Source organism: Oratosquilla oratoria, chromosome 9, assembly GCF_046742065.1.
Source record: "Oratosquilla oratoria isolate Oo_2021 chromosome 9, ASM4674206v1, whole genome shotgun sequence".
NCBI lineage: Eukaryota > Metazoa > Arthropoda > Malacostraca > Stomatopoda > Squillidae > Oratosquilla > Oratosquilla oratoria.
Genome location: NC_134785.1, coordinates 39240321 through 39259181, shown reverse-complemented (window position 1 = coordinate 39259181; position 18861 = coordinate 39240321). Strand labels below are relative to the sequence as shown.

Here is an 18861-nt window from a genome sequence, read left to right as displayed (position 1 = left end):
TCTATGTAGGCGTCATGAGGAGCAAGTTAGTACACGAGGATGCCAGCATCAGCATGTTGATTATATATATATTTTTTGTAGTAGTACATGAGTTACCGGCAAATTCTGTAAACTGGTTTGATCATCCATTCTTTGTTTATTATTATATACATACATATACCAAAGGCTTTTCCCACCTTACAAGGGAGGTAGCCAAAAAACAAAGGCATAAAAACCATTCCCACCCATTCCATCCCTAATACACTCCACTCCCCTTTACCCTCCCTCTTATCTTGGCACCTCCTGGATGACAGGTCATCCCTGCATCTTGTCCACTGCCGTGGGTCAGAAGCAGTGACTCAAGACAAAGTACATCCACAGCAAGGCCACTTCATTAAATTGGTGACCCCCCCTCTCCGTCCTCTCATGCAGAAAAGCAGAAGACGGGAAGAAATCCCTTCGGGCTGTGTCAAATTTTTCATATACTACCTCGCCCCCCATCCCCCCATCCATTCCACCTTATTCATCACAGTATCATCCATATACAACCATTTTCCATTCACCCCTGTCTTCTGTCCTCTCCTGTCCTTCCTCAACAGACATTCCTCTCTTCCCCAAAGCCCCTTTTACCCCATCCATCCATCTCATCCTAGGTCACCCCATCATGTTCACTCCCTCCACATCTGCCTTCCATACCTCTTTTACTAGTCTTTCTTCACTCATTCTTTCCATGTGTCCAAACCATCCCAATACTCTTTCATCAACCCTATCTCCCAACTTCCTTACTACCCCCGTTCTCCTCCTCACCTCCTCATTTCTCACTCTATCCAGCCTAGTAACCTCCATCATACTTCTCAGACTCCTCATCTCAAATACATTCAAACTCCCTCTCTCTTCCTCTCATATGTTCCATGTTTCTGCCCCATACATTGCTGTTGGAACAGAGAAGAGAAAGAGGTGACCTGCTGACTATCTACAGAATAATGAAAGGAATGGAAGTTTTAGATAGGGATGACTTTTTAATATGAGAGTAGGAGTTTGACAGAAATTTTTAGAATGAATAAAAAGATCTTTTGAGAGAAAGTGAAGAGAGTGAGGGGAGGGGAGTTGGGTAAGGGTATTGGAAGTATTGTGTGAGAGTGTAAAAAATTGTGTTTTGTCCTGGTCTGAAAACCAGGTGCCAGTCCTTATGTTGTGTCTGCATGTGGGCCCCTTGGGTAGCATCTTGTGAGGTCAGTGTCTCTAGGAGGGGTGGGAGCATTTTTCTTTTCTATCCTAAAGGCTCCTGTGGTGCAGCCTCTTGCAGGCCAGACACAGCAGCACCAAGCAAGAACCATATTGACATGATTGTTGAGGCACCCAGTGATGAAATAGTACCTAACTATATACCAAGTGTATTTTCCCTCTTACTAAGGAGGTAGCCAAAGTCAAAAGGTATAATTCTACTCTCACCCATTTCATCCCAACCCATTCCACTCCCATCCACAACTTCTTTCCTCCCTCTCATCTTAGCTCCTCATGGATGATAGGTCATCCCTATAGCCCACCGACTACCCTGGGTCAGAAGCAATGCAGCAAGACACAGTACATCCTCAGTGAGGCCACTTTACCTCATTGGCAACCCCCCTGTCTGTCCCCTCATGCAGAAAAATAGAAGCTGGGGAGAAATCCTTTCAGGTTGTGTCACAATACCATTCACACCTAACCACTCACCCCCATCCCCACCCCTATACTTCCTTGCATCACAGTATCATCAATGCAAAGTCATATTCCTCTCACTGCTATCTCCTGCCTTCTCCCTTGCTCAACAGCCCTTTCACCCTATCCATCCATTTCATTCTTAGTCGCCCCCTCATGTTCATTCCACCCACCTCTGCCTTCTACACCTCTTCTACTAATCTTTCTACACTCATTATTTCTAAATGTCCAAACCATCCCAATACTCTTTCATCAACTCTATCTCCCATCTCCTTTTCCACCCCCTCTCCCCTCCTCACCTCTATCCAACCTTGTAACCTCTACCATACTTCTCAGACACTTCATCTCAAATACATTTAAATGATTCCTCTCTGCCTCTCTTAAATTCCATGTCTCTACCCTATACAGTGCTGTCAGGACAATCAACCCTTCATATAATCTCCTCTTTGCATCCATTCCCAAATGCCTATTTCTCATTACACTTAATCCCCCAAGGCATTTACTTGCTTCTCTCAATATACAGTTGACCTCCACTCTTATTTCCTACCACATGGGACCCCAAATACATTGAGTTATTGACTTCCCTCCTCTCTCTTTTAAGACTTACAAATTGCTACTATCCTCTCCCCATGTATATCTCATCACCTTACTTTTACCCAGATTTACCTACATTCTGCTGTCACCTTCCCAAACTCAATCACTAACTCCCTTAATCCCCCTTCTGACCCTGATACAAGTGCAATGTCATCAGCAAGCAAAAACTGGCTTACCTCCCACTTTTCTCCATTATCTTTAACCATTTCCAATCACCTACCCCTTACCCTCACATTTACTTCCCACACCACCCCATCCATGTACACATTGAACAGCCATGGCAACATGACAAATCCCTGATGCAGTCCCACCTTTACCTCAAACCACTCACTTTCTCCATTTCTAATTCTACCACAGGCTCTACTACTCTCATAAACCCTTGACTGCTCTTAACAGCTTTCCTCCTATCCCATAAATCTGCAAAACCTCCCACAATGCCTTCCTGCCCACCCTGTCATAAGCATTTTCCAAATCCATAAAGGTCTAAAAATATCCCTACTTGTTGCTAAAGTTTTCTCACATATCTGTCTTACCATAAAAATTTGATCCATGCAACCCTTTTCCTAAATCCACACTGTTCCTCACCAATTACTCCTTCTATTCCTCTCCTAATCCTCTCAATTAAAACCCTTCCTTAAGCCTTCCCAACTACACTCGACAAACTGATCACTCAGAAACTACTACACTTACATATGTCCCTTCTTCCCTTGTAAAGCAGAAATATACAAGCCCTCTTACAGTCCTTTGGCACTCCACCGTCTCTTAGGCACACATTAAACAACCTCACCAGCCAGTCCAACATTACTGTACCTCTCTTCTTCAGACACTCTGCATAACACCCATCTAACTCAGATGCTTTACCTGTTCTCATCATTTTGATAACTGCACCTCATCTGTTCTTATTTCTCCTCCATTTTCCTCACCCATCACTGTCATTTCCTTAGCACCTCCCACTACTACCCACTCCCTCCCTATCCTCCTCCACATTTAGCAGATCTCTAAAATACTCTGCCCATCTTCCCCTTACTGCTTCCTCTTCCATTATCATCTCTCCATCTACACCCTTTTCCTTTTCTTCTCTACTTGATTCACCTTCCTTCCTCTCATCACTTCCTTCCAAAACATCTTTTTATTACTTTCAATATTTTATGTCCTACACCTTTCCCATTTTACATCTACCCTCCTTTATCTTACGTTTTGCTTCTCTTCTTTTTTCCTTTGTACCTCTCATATATTTCATTACTTTCAAAATTTTATGTCGTACACATTTCCCATTTTACATCTACCCTCCTTTTTGCCTCCTTTATCTTATGTTTTGTTTCTCTTCTTTTTCCTTCGTACCTCTCATATATTTCCCATGTCCTACTTTGGAACTAGTCCGTGAATGCTTGCTTCTATTTTACAACCCTCTTCACTTCATCCCACCACTTGCTACCCTTCCTTCTATTCCTTCACTTCCTCCTTGTTCCACACACTATTTTGGCACACCTTGTTACTCTCTTCAAAACACCACCATTCCTCCTCCACTCCTGCCTACCTAATCCTTCACCACTTCCCACACTTCTCTCAGCATCTCCTTGTACTCCTGCTCCTTTTCCTTCTTATCTAAACAGTTTACTCTAAGCACCTCCCTACCTTCTGTCCTTTTCCTCTTTCTCCATCTATCCTCCACTCTCAACTTACCTTTCACCAAAAAATCATGTGATATTCCCACTCTCTTCTCTAAGAACATGGGCATCCAAAATTCTTCCTACTTATACTCAAAGCCCATATGAGTGACATTTCACTCTCAATTAAAAAAAAAAAAAAAAAAAAAAAAAATCTGGATACCACTACACAATCCATTCATGCCCTATCAACCACCCTTCCATCCACCACCCTTTCCCATATATACTTATGCTTAAATTTTTTCCTAAACACTTAGTTATCATCAGCTCTCAAAAAACATTACCATCAACTCTCCGCTACAATTTTTACCTGGTACTCCTCTCTTTCCCAATACCACTACATTGACAGTTCTTCCAAAGCACTCATTTAAATCTAATCTATAAGCCTCCCTTTCCTTCACACTCGCTACCAGCCCCATGTGCACTTCAGAGTCCATATCTCCCTTCCCAGTTTCACCTTCATCCACATTAACCACTTCAGTACGAGTCAAATTCTCACATGCAGCATCAGCTGCCATATGTATGATTCATCTCACTACTTGCATTATGAAATATAAAGTCACTGCTGTATTACTCATTCTCTTTTACTATGAGGCATAATAAGCACAGAAAACATTATCAAACCAGTTCACAGAATCCAGTGGTAATTCATGTACAACTACAAAAAATACATATATATAATCAAGCCACTTCTATTCATAATATATATAAATGATATAGACGACAGACTAAAATCTATTGTTTCTAGATTTGCTGATGATACAAAACTGCAGAATGGCAAATAATCACTTAAACTAATTAGATATTCAAGAATATTTAGATAAATTACAACAATGGTCAGAAAAGTGGCTAATGAAATTTAACACAAGTAAATCCAAGGGTTATGGACATAGGTAAAAATAACAATAAGTATGATTACAAGTTATTTGGAAATTCATTAGCAAATGTGGATGGTGAAAAGGATCTTGGCATAATTATCAGTAATGATATCAGATCATTTAAGCAGTGTATTTCAGCCTCTGAGAAAAATAAGATTCTAGGACTGTGCAATCTTTTGATTTCAAAAGTGCATTTCTCATAAATAAGCTATATCAATTGTTAGTTTGTCCACATTTGGAATATGCTGTTTCCATATGGTCACCGAATCTTATTAAATACATTGACAGATTGGAAAAAGTACAATGGCGAGCCACAAAACTGATTCCAAATATAAGAAATAAATCATATGAAAATCGACAAAAACATATGAATATGTTTTTCCCAAAAAAGCATAGACTCAGAGATGATTTGATTCAGGTTTTTAAGATTTTAAAGGGAATTGACAACATCAAAAGTGACCAAATTTTCACACTGAATGAGAATCCGACAAGAAATAATGGTCTCAATCTGTCAGGAAATAGATTTAATTTGGAAGTGGGTAGAAACAACTTTGCCAACTGTGTAGTTAATGAATGGAATAAATTTCCTGCAGAGGCAGTACAATGTAGTTCAGTTCAAAGCTTTAAGAATCATTTAGATAAACACCTAAGCAAAATGCTGTAATGACTGTCGTTTATTTTAGTTAGTTAAGATTTATTCGACAATATAAAATACAATTGAGACATACATATATACAAAATTTTTACAAAATTAGTAGTTGAAAAGGGAGAGCGAGAAGCAAAGCTTATGGGGAGTTGCTCTCCCTATAAGATTTTTTTTTTTTTTTAAATTTATTTATTTTTGTTACATGTTAGTATGATACATATACACACATCTACACACATATATACATATATACACACACACACACACTTTCAACGAACGGACGGCTTGACGAACGCTCTGAAGAAAAGTGCAGATTGTGGATACCAACGCAAAGAGAAGTGCCTTTTTGTATTTGCAGGGGGGGGGGGAAATTGCTCGTGAGGCAGTAGGTAAGTAGGAAAAGAGGAGAAGGGGAGGGATTGCTGGGGAAATGGAAGGAAATGAGGATGTGGAGGACTTGGCCCAGGCAGACGGGCGTAAGGTCAACATGAAACGACCACCGGATGACGAAATGGCAAATAAAAATGTAAAGATTAGAAGTATAGAGAGGAGAAATACAGTAGAAAGTGACGAGAATATGTTCCAGGGATTTAAAGAGGGTGGGGGGGACACAACCCCCCCCCGACTGATAAGACTAGAGGAGAGAGTTGATAAGGTGATCGAGGACTTGGAACGTAAGTTAGGTAAGGTAGACTCCATCTTTCAGAGAATTGAAAGATTGGAACAACTAGAGAAGGCTAACAGAAACTTAACTGAAGAAGTAGAGGACCTAAAAAGACAGTTAGGAAATGTAAAGGAGGAGAATGAGAAATTGAAGAAGAATAGTAATGAAAACAGTGAGAAAATAGCTACAGAAGCTAAAAATTGGAGAATAACTCAAGAAGGGAATAAGGTTTCATTCACTGACATAGTCAAACAGCAATTGAAAGAACATAATGAAGACTCAGTTATTAAAGTGATGAGACAGAAGGAGAATATAGTAAGAGAATTAGCTGACAAAAAGAAATGTATAATTATATTAGGAATGGAAGAGAAACATAACCCAGATAGAACCGCAAGAATCAAGGAGGAAAATGAAAGGGTAAGCAGTTTATTAAAATTAGTCCAGGAAGATGAACCAGAAATTATAAAGGAAATTGAGGAAAAATTCAGACTCGGAAAATATAGTACAGATAAGACCAGACCAATTAAGATTAAATTCAGGTCACAAACAACGGCAGAGAAAATTCTATCCAAGACAGGGAAACTAGCAACAAATGATCAATATAAAAAGGTATGGATAAAAAGAGAAATGAATAAGGAGGAAAGAGAGGCAGAAAAGCAGAAAAGAATTGAAGCTAAGGCAAAAAACGAGGAAAGAACGGAGTCAGAGAAAGAGAGATTCTATTGGAGAGTAGTGAACATGAAAATAAAGCAGTTCGACATACTAAAGAAAAACATAAGGGAAACAGAGAACACAATGGAAGTGGCAGAAAACTAAGAGTGTCTTACACAAATATAGATGGATTGATAACAGGATTGAATGAACTGAATGATTATTTGAAAGAAAAAGAACCGGACATAATGGGAATTGTAGAAACAAAATTAAAAGGCCCACTACCACCCAACAGTGTAGGACATGATACATACAATTATTGGATTAGAAACAGAGAGAAAAAACAAGGGGGTGGAGTTATGTTCCTGACAAAGAAGGATATAAACGTGAAAGGTGTCATATATGGAAAGAATACAGTAGAGATGATTATGATAGAAGTGGAAGACCGAGATAAGAAGAGCAGAAAATTTGTGATCAATTATGTGCCTCCGAAAACAGCCTCATGGGAGGAGAGTGAACATAAAAGTATGTTAGAGGACACAAAGATAGCATTAACTAAAATAATGGAAGACGGAGGAAGAATAGTTATGATGGGCGACTTTAATTGCAAAGAAATCTGCTGGGAAGAAATGACAGTAAAGAGTGGTGATGACTCATGGGGAAATGCTCTACTTGAGATGATTACTGACCATTCAATGACACAATGGATACAAGAGAACACTAGGTATAGAAATGAAGAAGAACCATCGAGGCTAGACTTAATAATTACATCTGAACCTAGAATAGTGGACAAGATTGAATACAAAACACCAATAGGTAAAAGTGACCACATATTGATTGAACTGGAACTTAATGAAGAAAAATATATGAAAAGAAATGAACAATATAGAAAAGGAAGAATGATGTATGAAAAAACAAACTTTGATAAAATAAGAGAATTCTTCCAACAAGAAAACTGGGAAGAAATATACAAAGAAGAAACATCAGTGGAAGAGAAATGGAATATTTTGACAAAAATTTACAAAGAAGGAGTGGAAAAGTATGTCCCAAGACAAAAACAAGAAAAAGAATATGTAAAATGCTGGTACAACAAAAGTTGTAGAGAGTTAAAAGACAAAAGAGACAAAGCCTGGACCGGATGGAAAAAAGACAGAAGACCTGAAAAATGGAAAATATATACTGGTTATAGAAATGAATATGTACAAAAGTGCAGAGAGGAAAAAAGAAAATATGAAAAAGATGTTATAGAAAAGTGTAAAGATCAACCAAAACTATTCTACAGATTTGTAAACAATAAACTTAAAAACAAACAAGACTTGGAGAAATTAAGACAAGGAGGAGTTGAATACACTGAGGAAATGGAAATGGCAGAAATTATGAACAAACATTTTAAATCAGTGTTTACAAGGGAAAATATACAACCTGAAGAGATTGAGTGGAAGGAAAAAGTCCCCCCTATGGAAGAAATAGAAGTAACGAAGAATGAAATATTGACACACTTGGGTAATTTTGATGTCAGAAAATCGCATGGGCCAGATGAAATAGCAAACTGGATTCTGAAAGAATGTAGGAATGAACTGGCAGACAAAATACATAGCATAATAAGCAGTTCCTTAAAAGAAGGAAAAGTTCCAGAAGATTGGAAAAAAGCAAATATAGTACCTATATATAAAGGAGGAAATAAACAAGAACCTACCAACTATAGACCAGTCTCTCTAACAAGTACAATAGCAAAAATATGTGAAAGAATTATCAAAAGTAGATGGGTAAAATACTTGGAAAAAAACAACGTACTAAATCCAAGGCAATTTGGATTCAGACAAGGACGATCATGCGTCACCAATTTAATATGTTTCTATTCAAGGCTAATAGATATAATACAAGAAAGAGATGGATGGGCTGATTGTGCATTTCTAGACCTAAAAAAAGCTTTTGACAAAGTACCACATAAGAAGTTGCTTAAGAAATTAGAATATGAAGGAGGAATACAAGGTAAATTGCTAAATTGGATGGAAGACTTTTTGCAAGAAAGAAAAATGCGAGTAGTGATAAGAGATCAGCACTCAAAATGGAATGAAGTAATAAGCGGTGTCCCGCAGGGAACAGTTCTGGCCCCAATAATGTTTGCTATATATATTAATGATATGGATGAAGGAATTGAAAGCTATATGAGCTTCTTTGCAGATGATGCAAAATTACTGAAAAGAGTGAAAACTGAAGAAGATTGTGAATCACTACAGAGAGATCTAAATAAAGTACAAGAATGGAGTAGGAAGTGGGAGATGGAGTTCAATACAAAAAAGTGTAGTATAATGGAATTTGGAAAAAGCAAAAACAGAATAACAGGATCATATAATTTGGGAGAAGAAGGAATAAAAAGAGTAGAAAATGAGAGGGACCTGGGAGTCATTGTTATGAATAATATGTCACCTGAGAAACATATAAATAAGATTTTTGGAGAAACTTATAATTTAATAAGAACAATCAAAGTGGCATTTACATACCTGGATGAAGAAATGGTGAGGAAAATCCTAGTCACCCTGATAAGACCAAGATTGGAATATGCAGCAACGATATGGTCACCAAGTACAAAAAAATGTATAAAAAAACTTGAAAGAATACAAAGAGCAATTACTAAACTGGCACCAACACTCTCAAAACTATCATATAAAGAGAGACTACAAAAACTTAAACTACAGACACTAGAGCAAAGAAGAGAGAGAGGAGATTTGATAGCTATTTACAGAATCATGAAAGGCATAGAAATTACTGATAGAGAGAATCTGATAAAATGGGATGACAGAAATACAAGAGGACACGGAAAGAAAATAAAAAAAGACAGCTATAGAAGAGATTTTAAAAAGAACAGCTTTCCTCACAGAGCAATAGACAGTTGGAACAAGTTAGATGAGAAAGTGGTGTGTGCAAAAACAATACATGAATTTAAAAATAGTTTAGATAAAATGAGATATGAAGACGGGACCTCACGAGCATAGCTCCCCTTCCCGTAAAATACAACTAGGTAAATACAACTAGGTAAATACACACACTTTCAACGAACGGACGGCTTGACGAACGCTCTGAAGAAAAGTGCAGATTGTGGATACCAACGCAAAGAGAAGTGCCTTTTTGTATTTGCAGGGGGGGGGGAAATTGCTCGTGAGGCAGTAGGTAAGTAGGAAAAGAGGAGAAGGGGAGGGATTGCTGGGGAAATGGAAGGAAATGAGGATGTGGAGGACTTGGCCCAGGCAGACGGGCGTAAGGTCAACATGAAACGACCACCGGATGACGAAATGGCAAATAAAAATGTAAAGATTAGAAGTATAGAGAGGAGAAATACAGTAGAAAGTGACGAGAATATGTTCCAGGGATTTAAAGAGGGTGGGGGGGACACAACCCCCCCCCGACTGATAAGACTAGAGGAGAGAGTTGATAAGGTGATCGAGGACTTGGAACGTAAGTTAGGTAAGGTAGACTCCATCTTTCAGAGAATTGAAAGATTGGAACAACTAGAGAAGGCTAACAGAAACTTAACTGAAGAAGTAGAGGACCTAAAAAGACAGTTAGGAAATGTAAAGGAGGAGAATGAGAAATTGAAGAAGAATAGTAATGAAAACAGTGAGAAAATAGCTACAGAAGCTAAAAATTGGAGAATAACTCAAGAAGGGAATAAGGTTTCATTCACTGACATAGTCAAACAGCAATTGAAAGAACATAATGAAGACTCAGTTATTAAAGTGATGAGACAGAAGGAGAATATAGTAAGAGAATTAGCTGACAAAAAGAAATGTATAATTATATTAGGAATGGAAGAGAAACATAACCCAGATAGAACCGCAAGAATCAAGGAGGAAAATGAAAGGGTAAGCAGTTTATTAAAATTAGTCCAGGAAGATGAACCAGAAATTATAAAGGAAATTGAGGAAAAATTCAGACTCGGAAAATATAGTACAGATAAGACCAGACCAATTAAGATTAAATTCAGGTCACAAACAACGGCAGAGAAAATTCTATCCAAGACAGGGCAACTAGCAACAAATGATCAATATAAAAAGGTATGGATAAAAAGAGAAATGAATAAGGAGGAAAGAGAGGCAGAAAAGCAGAAAAGAATTGAAGCTAAGGCAAAAAACGAGGAAAGAACGGAGTCAGAGAAAGAGAGATTCTATTGGAGAGTAGTGAACATGAAAATAAAGCAGTTCGACATACTAAAGAAAAACATAAGGGAAACAGAGAACACAATGGAAGTGGCAGAAAACTAAGAGTGTCTTACACAAATATAGATGGATTGATAACAGGATTGAATGAACTGAATGATTATTTGAAAGAAAAAGAACCGGACATAATGGGAATTGTAGAAACAAAATTAAAAGGCCCACTACCACCCAACAGTGTAGGACATGATACATACAATTATTGGATTAGAAACAGAGAGAAAAAACAAGGGGGTGGAGTTATGTTCCTGACAAAGAAGGATATAAACGTGAAAGGTGTCATATATGGAAAGAATACAGTAGAGATGATTATGATAGAAGTGGAAGACCGAGATAAGAAGAGCAGAAAATTTGTGATCAATTATGTGCCTCCGAAAACAGCCTCATGGGAGGAGAGTGAACATAAAAGTATGTTAGTGGACACAAAGATAGCATTAACTAAAATAATGGAAGACGGAGGAAGAATAGTTATGATGGGCGACTTTAATTGCAAAGAAATCTGCTGGGAAGAAATGACAGTAAAGAGTGGTGATGACTCATGGGGAAATGCTCTACTTGAGATGATTACTGACCATTCAATGACACAATGGATACAAGAGAACACTAGGTATAGAAATGAAGAAGAACCATCGAGGCTAGACTTAATAATTACATCTGAACCTAGAATAGTGGACAAGATTGAATACAAAACACCAATAGGTAAAAGTGACCACATATTGATTGAACTGGAACTTAATGAAGAAAAATATATGAAAAGAAATGAACAATATAGAAAAGGAAGAATGATGTATGAAAAAACAAACTTTGATAAAATAAGAGAATTCTTCCAACAAGAAAACTGGGAAGAAATATACAAAGAAGAAACATCAGTGGAAGAGAAATGGAATATTTTGACAAAAATTTACAAAGAAGGAGTGGAAAAGTATGTCCCAAGACAAAAACAAGAAAAAGAATATGTAAAATGCTGGTACAACAAAAGTTGTAGAGAGTTAAAAGACAAAAGAGACAAAGCCTGGACCGGATGGAAAAAAGACAGAAGACCTGAAAAATGGAAAATATATACTGGTTATAGAAATGAATATGTACAAAAGTGCAGAGAGGAAAAAAGAAAATATGAAAAAGATGTTATAGAAAAGTGTAAAGATCAACCAAAACTATTCTACAGATTTGTAAACAATAAACTTAAAAACAAACAAGACTTGGAGAAATTAAGACAAGGAGGAGTTGAATACACTGAGGAAATGGAAATGGCAGAAATTATGAACAAACATTTTAAATCAGTGTTTACAAGGGAAAATATACAACCTGAAGAGATTGAGTGGAAGGAAAAAGTCCCCCCTATGGAAGAAATAGAAGTAACGAAGAATGAAATATTGACACACTTGGGTAATTTTGATGTCAGAAAATCGCATGGGCCAGATGAAATAGCAAACTGGATTCTGAAAGAATGTAGGAATGAACTGGCAGACAAAATACATAGCATAATAAGCAGTTCCTTAAAAGAAGGAAAAGTTCCAGAAGATTGGAAAAAAGCAAATATAGTACCTATATATAAAGGAGGAAATAAAGAAGAACCTACCAACTATAGACCAGTCTCTCTAACAAGCACAATAGCAAAAATATGTGAAAGAATTATCAAAAGTAGATGGGTAAAATACTTGGAAAAAAACAACGTACTAAATCCAAGGCAATTTGGATTCAGACAAGGACGATCATGCGTCACCAATTTAATATGTTTCTATTCAAGACTAATAGATATAATACAAGAAAGAGATGGATGGGCTGATTGTGCATTTCTAGACCTAAAAAAAGCTTTTGACAAAGTACCACATAAGAAGTTGCTTAAGAAATTAGAATATGAAGGAGGAATACAAGGTAAATTGCTAAATTGGATGGAAGACTTTTTGCAAGAAAGAAAAATGAGAGTAGTGATAAGAGATCAGCACTCAAAATGGAATGAAGTAATAAGCGGTGTCCCGCAGGGAACAGTTCTGGCCCCAATAATGTTTGCTATATATATTAATGATATGGATGAAGGAATTGAAAGCTATATGAGCTTCTTTGCAGATGATGCAAAACTACTGAAAAGAGTGAAAACTGAAGAGGATTGTGAATCACTACAGAGAGATCTAAATAAAGTACAAGAATGGAGTAGGAAGTGGGAGATGGAGTTCAATACAAAAAAGTGTAGTATAATGGAATTTGGAAAAAGCAAAAACAGAATAACAGGATCATATAATTTGGGAGAAGAAGGAATAAAAAGAGTAGAAAATGAGAGGGACCTGGGAGTCATTGTTATGAATAATATGTCACCTGAGAAACATATAAATAAGATTTTTGGAGAAACTTATAATTTAATAAGAACAATCAAAGTGGCATTTACATACCTGGATGAAGAAATGGTGAGGAAAATCCTAATCACCCTGATAAGACCAAGATTGGAATATGCAGCAACGATATGGTCACCAAGTACAAAAAAATGTATAAAAAAACTTGAAAGAATACAAAGAGCAATTACTAAACTGGCACCAACACTCTCAAAACTATCATATGAAGAGAGACTACAAAAACTTAAACTACAGACACTAGAGCAAAGAAGAGAGAGAGGAGATTTGATAGCTATTTACAGAATCATGAAAGGCATAGAAATTACTGATAGAGAGAATCTGATAAAATGGGATGACAGAAATACAAGAGGACACGGAAAGAAAATAAAAAAAGACAACTATAGAAGAGATTTGAAAAAGAACAGCTTTCCTCACAGAGCAATAGACAGTTGGAACAAGTTAGATGAGAAAGTGGTGTGTGCAAAAACAATACATGAATTTAAAAATAGTTTAGATAAAATGAGATATGAAGACGGGACCTCACGAGCATAGCTCCCCTTCCCGTAAAATACAACTAGGTAAATACAACTAGGTAAATACACACAATGAGGTGCGACACGATGTCCGCTAACTCCGACCTCACGTAGGAATTGGGGTCACGTGCGAGCATCGCATCTTGTGGGGGTCAGGTGAGAGGTCAGGTCGCATTGTTGACGGGACGATAATTGCTTAATGCACAGGTCCGGGTCACCGTGACCTGCTGGAACAAAAAAAAAAGAGCGGCAGACTTGGGTGGTACATGACAGTTTCTCCATGAATACAATCATGAAATGGACCTGAAATGTTCAATATACTAATACTTATAGATTAAAGACTTTTATAAGTATCGTTTGAATGTTGATAAACATTTTGTCTTAGGTAATTCCTTTTCCAGTTTATTCCATGTGTTAACACCTATGATAGATAAGCATTGGCCTTTTTTGGTTGTTCTGTATTGAGTTTTAAAGAAGTCGTTTGTATGCCTAGTCGCATAGCGAGTTTCGTAAGTTGAGTAAAATTTCAATATGTTTTGATTCATTTGTTTATTGTAGATTTGGTGCATAACAATGGCAGTTTTGTACTTTATTAAGTCCTTGAATTTCAGTAGATTTAGTTTTTTAAATAAATGATTTGTATGTTCTAAACGACCCACATTGCAGATTATACGCAGTGCCTTTTTTTGAGAGGTAATTATGCGTTGAAGATTAGTTTGATAAGTATTACCCCAAATTTCTGAACAATAGTTTAGGTATGGTAGTAGTAGACTACAGTAAATGGTACGTAGGGTATTTTCATTGAGGATATTTCTCATTTTATGCATAATTCCTAAAGTTTTGGATATCTTATTTATCACGTGATTTATATGATGTTTCCAATTAAGTTGATCGTCTAAATACACGCCTAGGAATTTACTGACGGACGCTTTTTCAATAATTTTGTTGTTTATTTTGATCGGCTTAGTGCTTTCATTATTTTTGTAGAAAAGCAGGTAGTTAGTTTTTGATACGTTTAAGGATAGTTTATTGGCTGAAAACCAGTTGGATAGTTGACATAATCCTTCATTAATTGTCTTGATTAGTTTGTTTGAATTTATATCGGAGCATAGAATGGTGGTATCGTCGGCGAACAGTATAAATTTCATAAGGTTGGATACATTTGTAATGTCATTAATGTATAGTAAGAATAGTTTGGGTCCTAGAACTGAATATGTGATCTTTCTTCCTCAATGGCTACATATTGTTTCCTGTTTTTTAGATAACTTTTTAACCAGTCATTAACTTTACCTCTTAGCCCATAGTATTCGGCCTTTCGAATTAGGATTTCATGATTTACTGTGTCAAATGCCTTTTTTAGATCAATAAATATGCCGGCTGTCTTTTTCTTTTGTTCTATATTGTTAGTTATCTCTTCAATTAATTCCATTACTGCTGTTGACGTTGAAAGATTTCGTTGAAATCCATATTGACTATGGTAAATGACGTCATTTTTTTATTTAGAAATGAGTCAAGGTGAATTGTGAATAACTTTTCAAGAATTTTGGAAAACTGTGGTAGTAGTGAAATTGGTCTATAGTTATTATAACTAGATTTGTCGGCTGATTTGAATATCGGTATTACTTTTGCTATTTTCATTGCATCTGGAAATATTCCTTGTTTAAATGATTTATTGCATATTGTCAGAAAATGATTTTTGATGATAGGCATAATTTGTTTTACGAGGTTCATATTATATTATTTGTTTTGTTATATTACATGTTTTGTTATCATTTGTCTGTATATTATTATTTACTATTTACCTGTTTGATTAATTATTTAACTATACCCATGCATTTAATTTATTATATTCTTAATTATTTATCATTATTAATTTATTTTCTACATCTGACCTAGTTATGGACCAAAAGGTCTCATCACCATGCTCCTCCTTTGTAATCCTTTATAAGATGCTGATGCCAACATCCTTGTGTAACCACTCACACCTCGTGATGCCTATGTAGGCGTCATTGTACCAGAATGGTTAACCTTGAAGAAACCTTCCACTCCAACACACGCTTACTTATCTCTTCACTTACTAGTATAGCCACCCTTTCCCTCCTTCATCCTCTCCTAACTCCCAACACCCCACTACACTCCCAAACTCAAACTCACTTCCTATATTTCAACTTAGTTTCACTTAATGCTAACACATCCATTTTCTTTATCATTGATATACTACCTATGAGGGTGGACTGAAAATTCATAGGCTCACAATGATGCAATGGTCAAATATAACCATATATCATTTAATGTTCAACATACTCTCCCTTGTGGTCCACACAATTCCAACGGTTTTGCAGTGCTTGGATCCCAGCGGTATAGAAGCTCTCAGTCTGGTCACCAAAAAAGTCCTCAACAACAGATATGACCTTGTCATCACTCCAGTACTGCTTCCCAGCCAAGTGTTTTTTCATGTTAGGGAACAGAGAATAGTCACATGGTGCCAGATCGGGAGAATATGGGGGTAATCAGCCAGTTCAAAGCCAGTCATGCAGAGCAGCCATTGTAACCACTGACTTGTGTGCAGGAGCATTGTCGTGGTGAAGCAGGACCCCCTTTATCAGTTTTCCAGGCTGTTTTGACTTGATTGCCTTTCACAGCTACATCAGTAAGTTGGCGTAGTATTCTCTGTTGATAGTTTGTTCTTTCTGAAGGTAATCAATGAACACAATGCCCTTTGCATCCCAGAAAACGAAGGCCCATCACCTTCCCTGCTGACAACACCACTTTGGCCTTTTTTGGAGCAGTAGAAAAGGGGTGTTTCCACAGCACTGACTGCTGTTTTGTCTCTGGTTCAAGGTGGTGGACCCAACACTCACCTTGGGTGAGGAAACATTCAAGAAAACTGACCGGATCTGCTTTAAAGAGTGCCAAGTTTGCCTGCGACATGACTAGCTTGGTGTGCTTTTGATCAGACATCAGAAGGCATGACACCCACAGAGCAGAGACTTTCGACATGTCAAGTTCCTTGTGCAGAATGTTCTCTAGTCATTCATGGGAGATATCTTCAGTATTAGCTATCTGATTGACAGTTAAATGTCGGTCATCCATCACCATGTGGTGAACGCAGTCGATGTTTTCATGGGTGGTTGGTGTGGCAGGACATCCCAACCTTGGGTCATCTTCAAGGCTCTCCCTACCCCTCCTGAATTCAGCTGCCCACTTTTGCACAGTTGATAAAGCTGGAGCATCATCCCTTAATGTAGCAACTATGTAAGCATGAATGCCCTCTGGGGATAACCCCTTTTTCTGCAGATATTTGAAAATGCCACGGTGCCAAATTGTATCGATATTCACAAAATTTCTTTGATTCTTTTCAAAGTCCTGAATTACTGCATCAGCATCAGTTAATCTAAAAAAAAAAAAAAAAAAAAAAAAAAAAAAATGCTGTTAGTATCAGAAAATGTAGCATAACCCATTTTGAGTTGGCCTATGAACTTTTCAGCCCACCTTCGTATCTTCCCATTTACTCTCATCTATATCATACGAATGCACATTAAAAGACCCAAACCTTAGGGTTCTAATAAGAGAATTCTTCCCAGATCTTCTTATGCCTTGACTCCTTGTAGGAACTTACCCCTTAGGGCTACAGAGACCAGGATACTTAGTCCCATCCTCCGTCCCATTTTAGTTGCCTTTTACAACCTGAATGGGAAAAATCTATGTCAGTATTCTTTCCTTCCCTACCATGGTGCCAGTACAAAATAATCCTAGCCATGGATTCACACTGCCCCAAATGCAATTACCACATAGAAGATATAAACATCTCATCATACATTGCCACACTATTGCCATACTGAGACAACAACACAAAATATTATCCTTGAGTGACTTGTAAGCCAATCTGGTGGTCATTGCCAATTACCTGGAAGCATTAGGTTTCTTGCAAGAGAAACCTGAGGCAATGGATTGATCAATTGTATTAAAGTGATGTCTGAAAATGTGATTTGTTTATTTCATATATGTTTAGTTTCTTCCTTTGTAACTGGTAAATGGTAGTTTATGATTTTGTTGCAGAATGAAATTGGTGAATATGAAAACATTCTTTGATATATCATATTTGAGACAATTGATATTCATACATAAATCCAATATTAATTCTTGTATTTCCAGGAACTTGTTCCAAGATCTTACCAGTTGGAGCTGTATGAAAAAGCAAAAGGAAAAAACTGTATCATTGTGCTTGGTACAGGTACAGGGAAGACTCTTATTGCTATACTTTTAATCAAAGAATTTGGGAAAAGAGTAAGTAAATTATATATTGAAAGTGAGTCTAATAGAATTTGATTCTCTCTCTTTCAACTTCTATCTCCATTTTTCCACCTCCTCTCCCCTTGCTCTCTTTTTCTCAGCTTTTTCAATGTGGCAGTTAATATCTTAATTGGTCCAAGAAAATAGTAACCAGCAATTGTTTGTCAGCAGAATGGAAATAGGGAGAATTTAACTCTATGGCCACCTTGATAAGTATATTGTACCAGAGATGTTTACATATATCATGCAGATGATTAACATATATTTTTGTCAGCCATGTAAGATTAAAATTGGTTCAACAGTATTTTAATTTTCCATGGAGGTTTTATAGCCACTACAATACATCCTTCTTTACTGACCCAGTGATCAGGTAATCATACATACATAAAAATACCAATGACTTTTTCTCCCTTACAAGGGAGGTAACCAAAGTCAATGGCATAAATTCACTCCCACCCATTTCATCCCCACATACTTCACTCCCATTCACCTCCCCTCTCTCCCTCTTTTCTTGGCTCCTGGATGACAGGTCATCCCAGCATCTCACCCACTGCCTTAGGTCAGAAGCAATGTAGTAAGACACAGGACATCCACAGTAAGGCTGCTTCAATCAATCGACTACCTCCCTCTCCGTCCCCTCATGCAGAAAAAAAGATGGGGAGAAATCCCTTTGGGCTGTGTCAAAATATCATTAACACACTAATTTTAATTTTCAAC

At 37.1% G+C, this 18861-nt stretch overlaps 1 protein-coding gene across 13 annotated transcripts in view; it reads left to right on the top strand.

Annotated features, from left to right (window-relative positions):
• The window catches only part of LOC143028316 (endoribonuclease Dicer-like), a 111863-nt gene that overhangs the window by 47912 nt on the left and 45090 nt on the right, over positions 1–18861 (top strand). For all 13 annotated transcript variants that reach the window (XM_076190227.1, XM_076190226.1, XM_076190231.1 and 10 more), the window contains one exon: positions 18007–18138. In XM_076190227.1, the coding sequence (XP_076046342.1) occupies positions 18007–18138 (132 nt within the window). The remainder of the gene's footprint in view (positions 1–18006; positions 18139–18861) is intronic.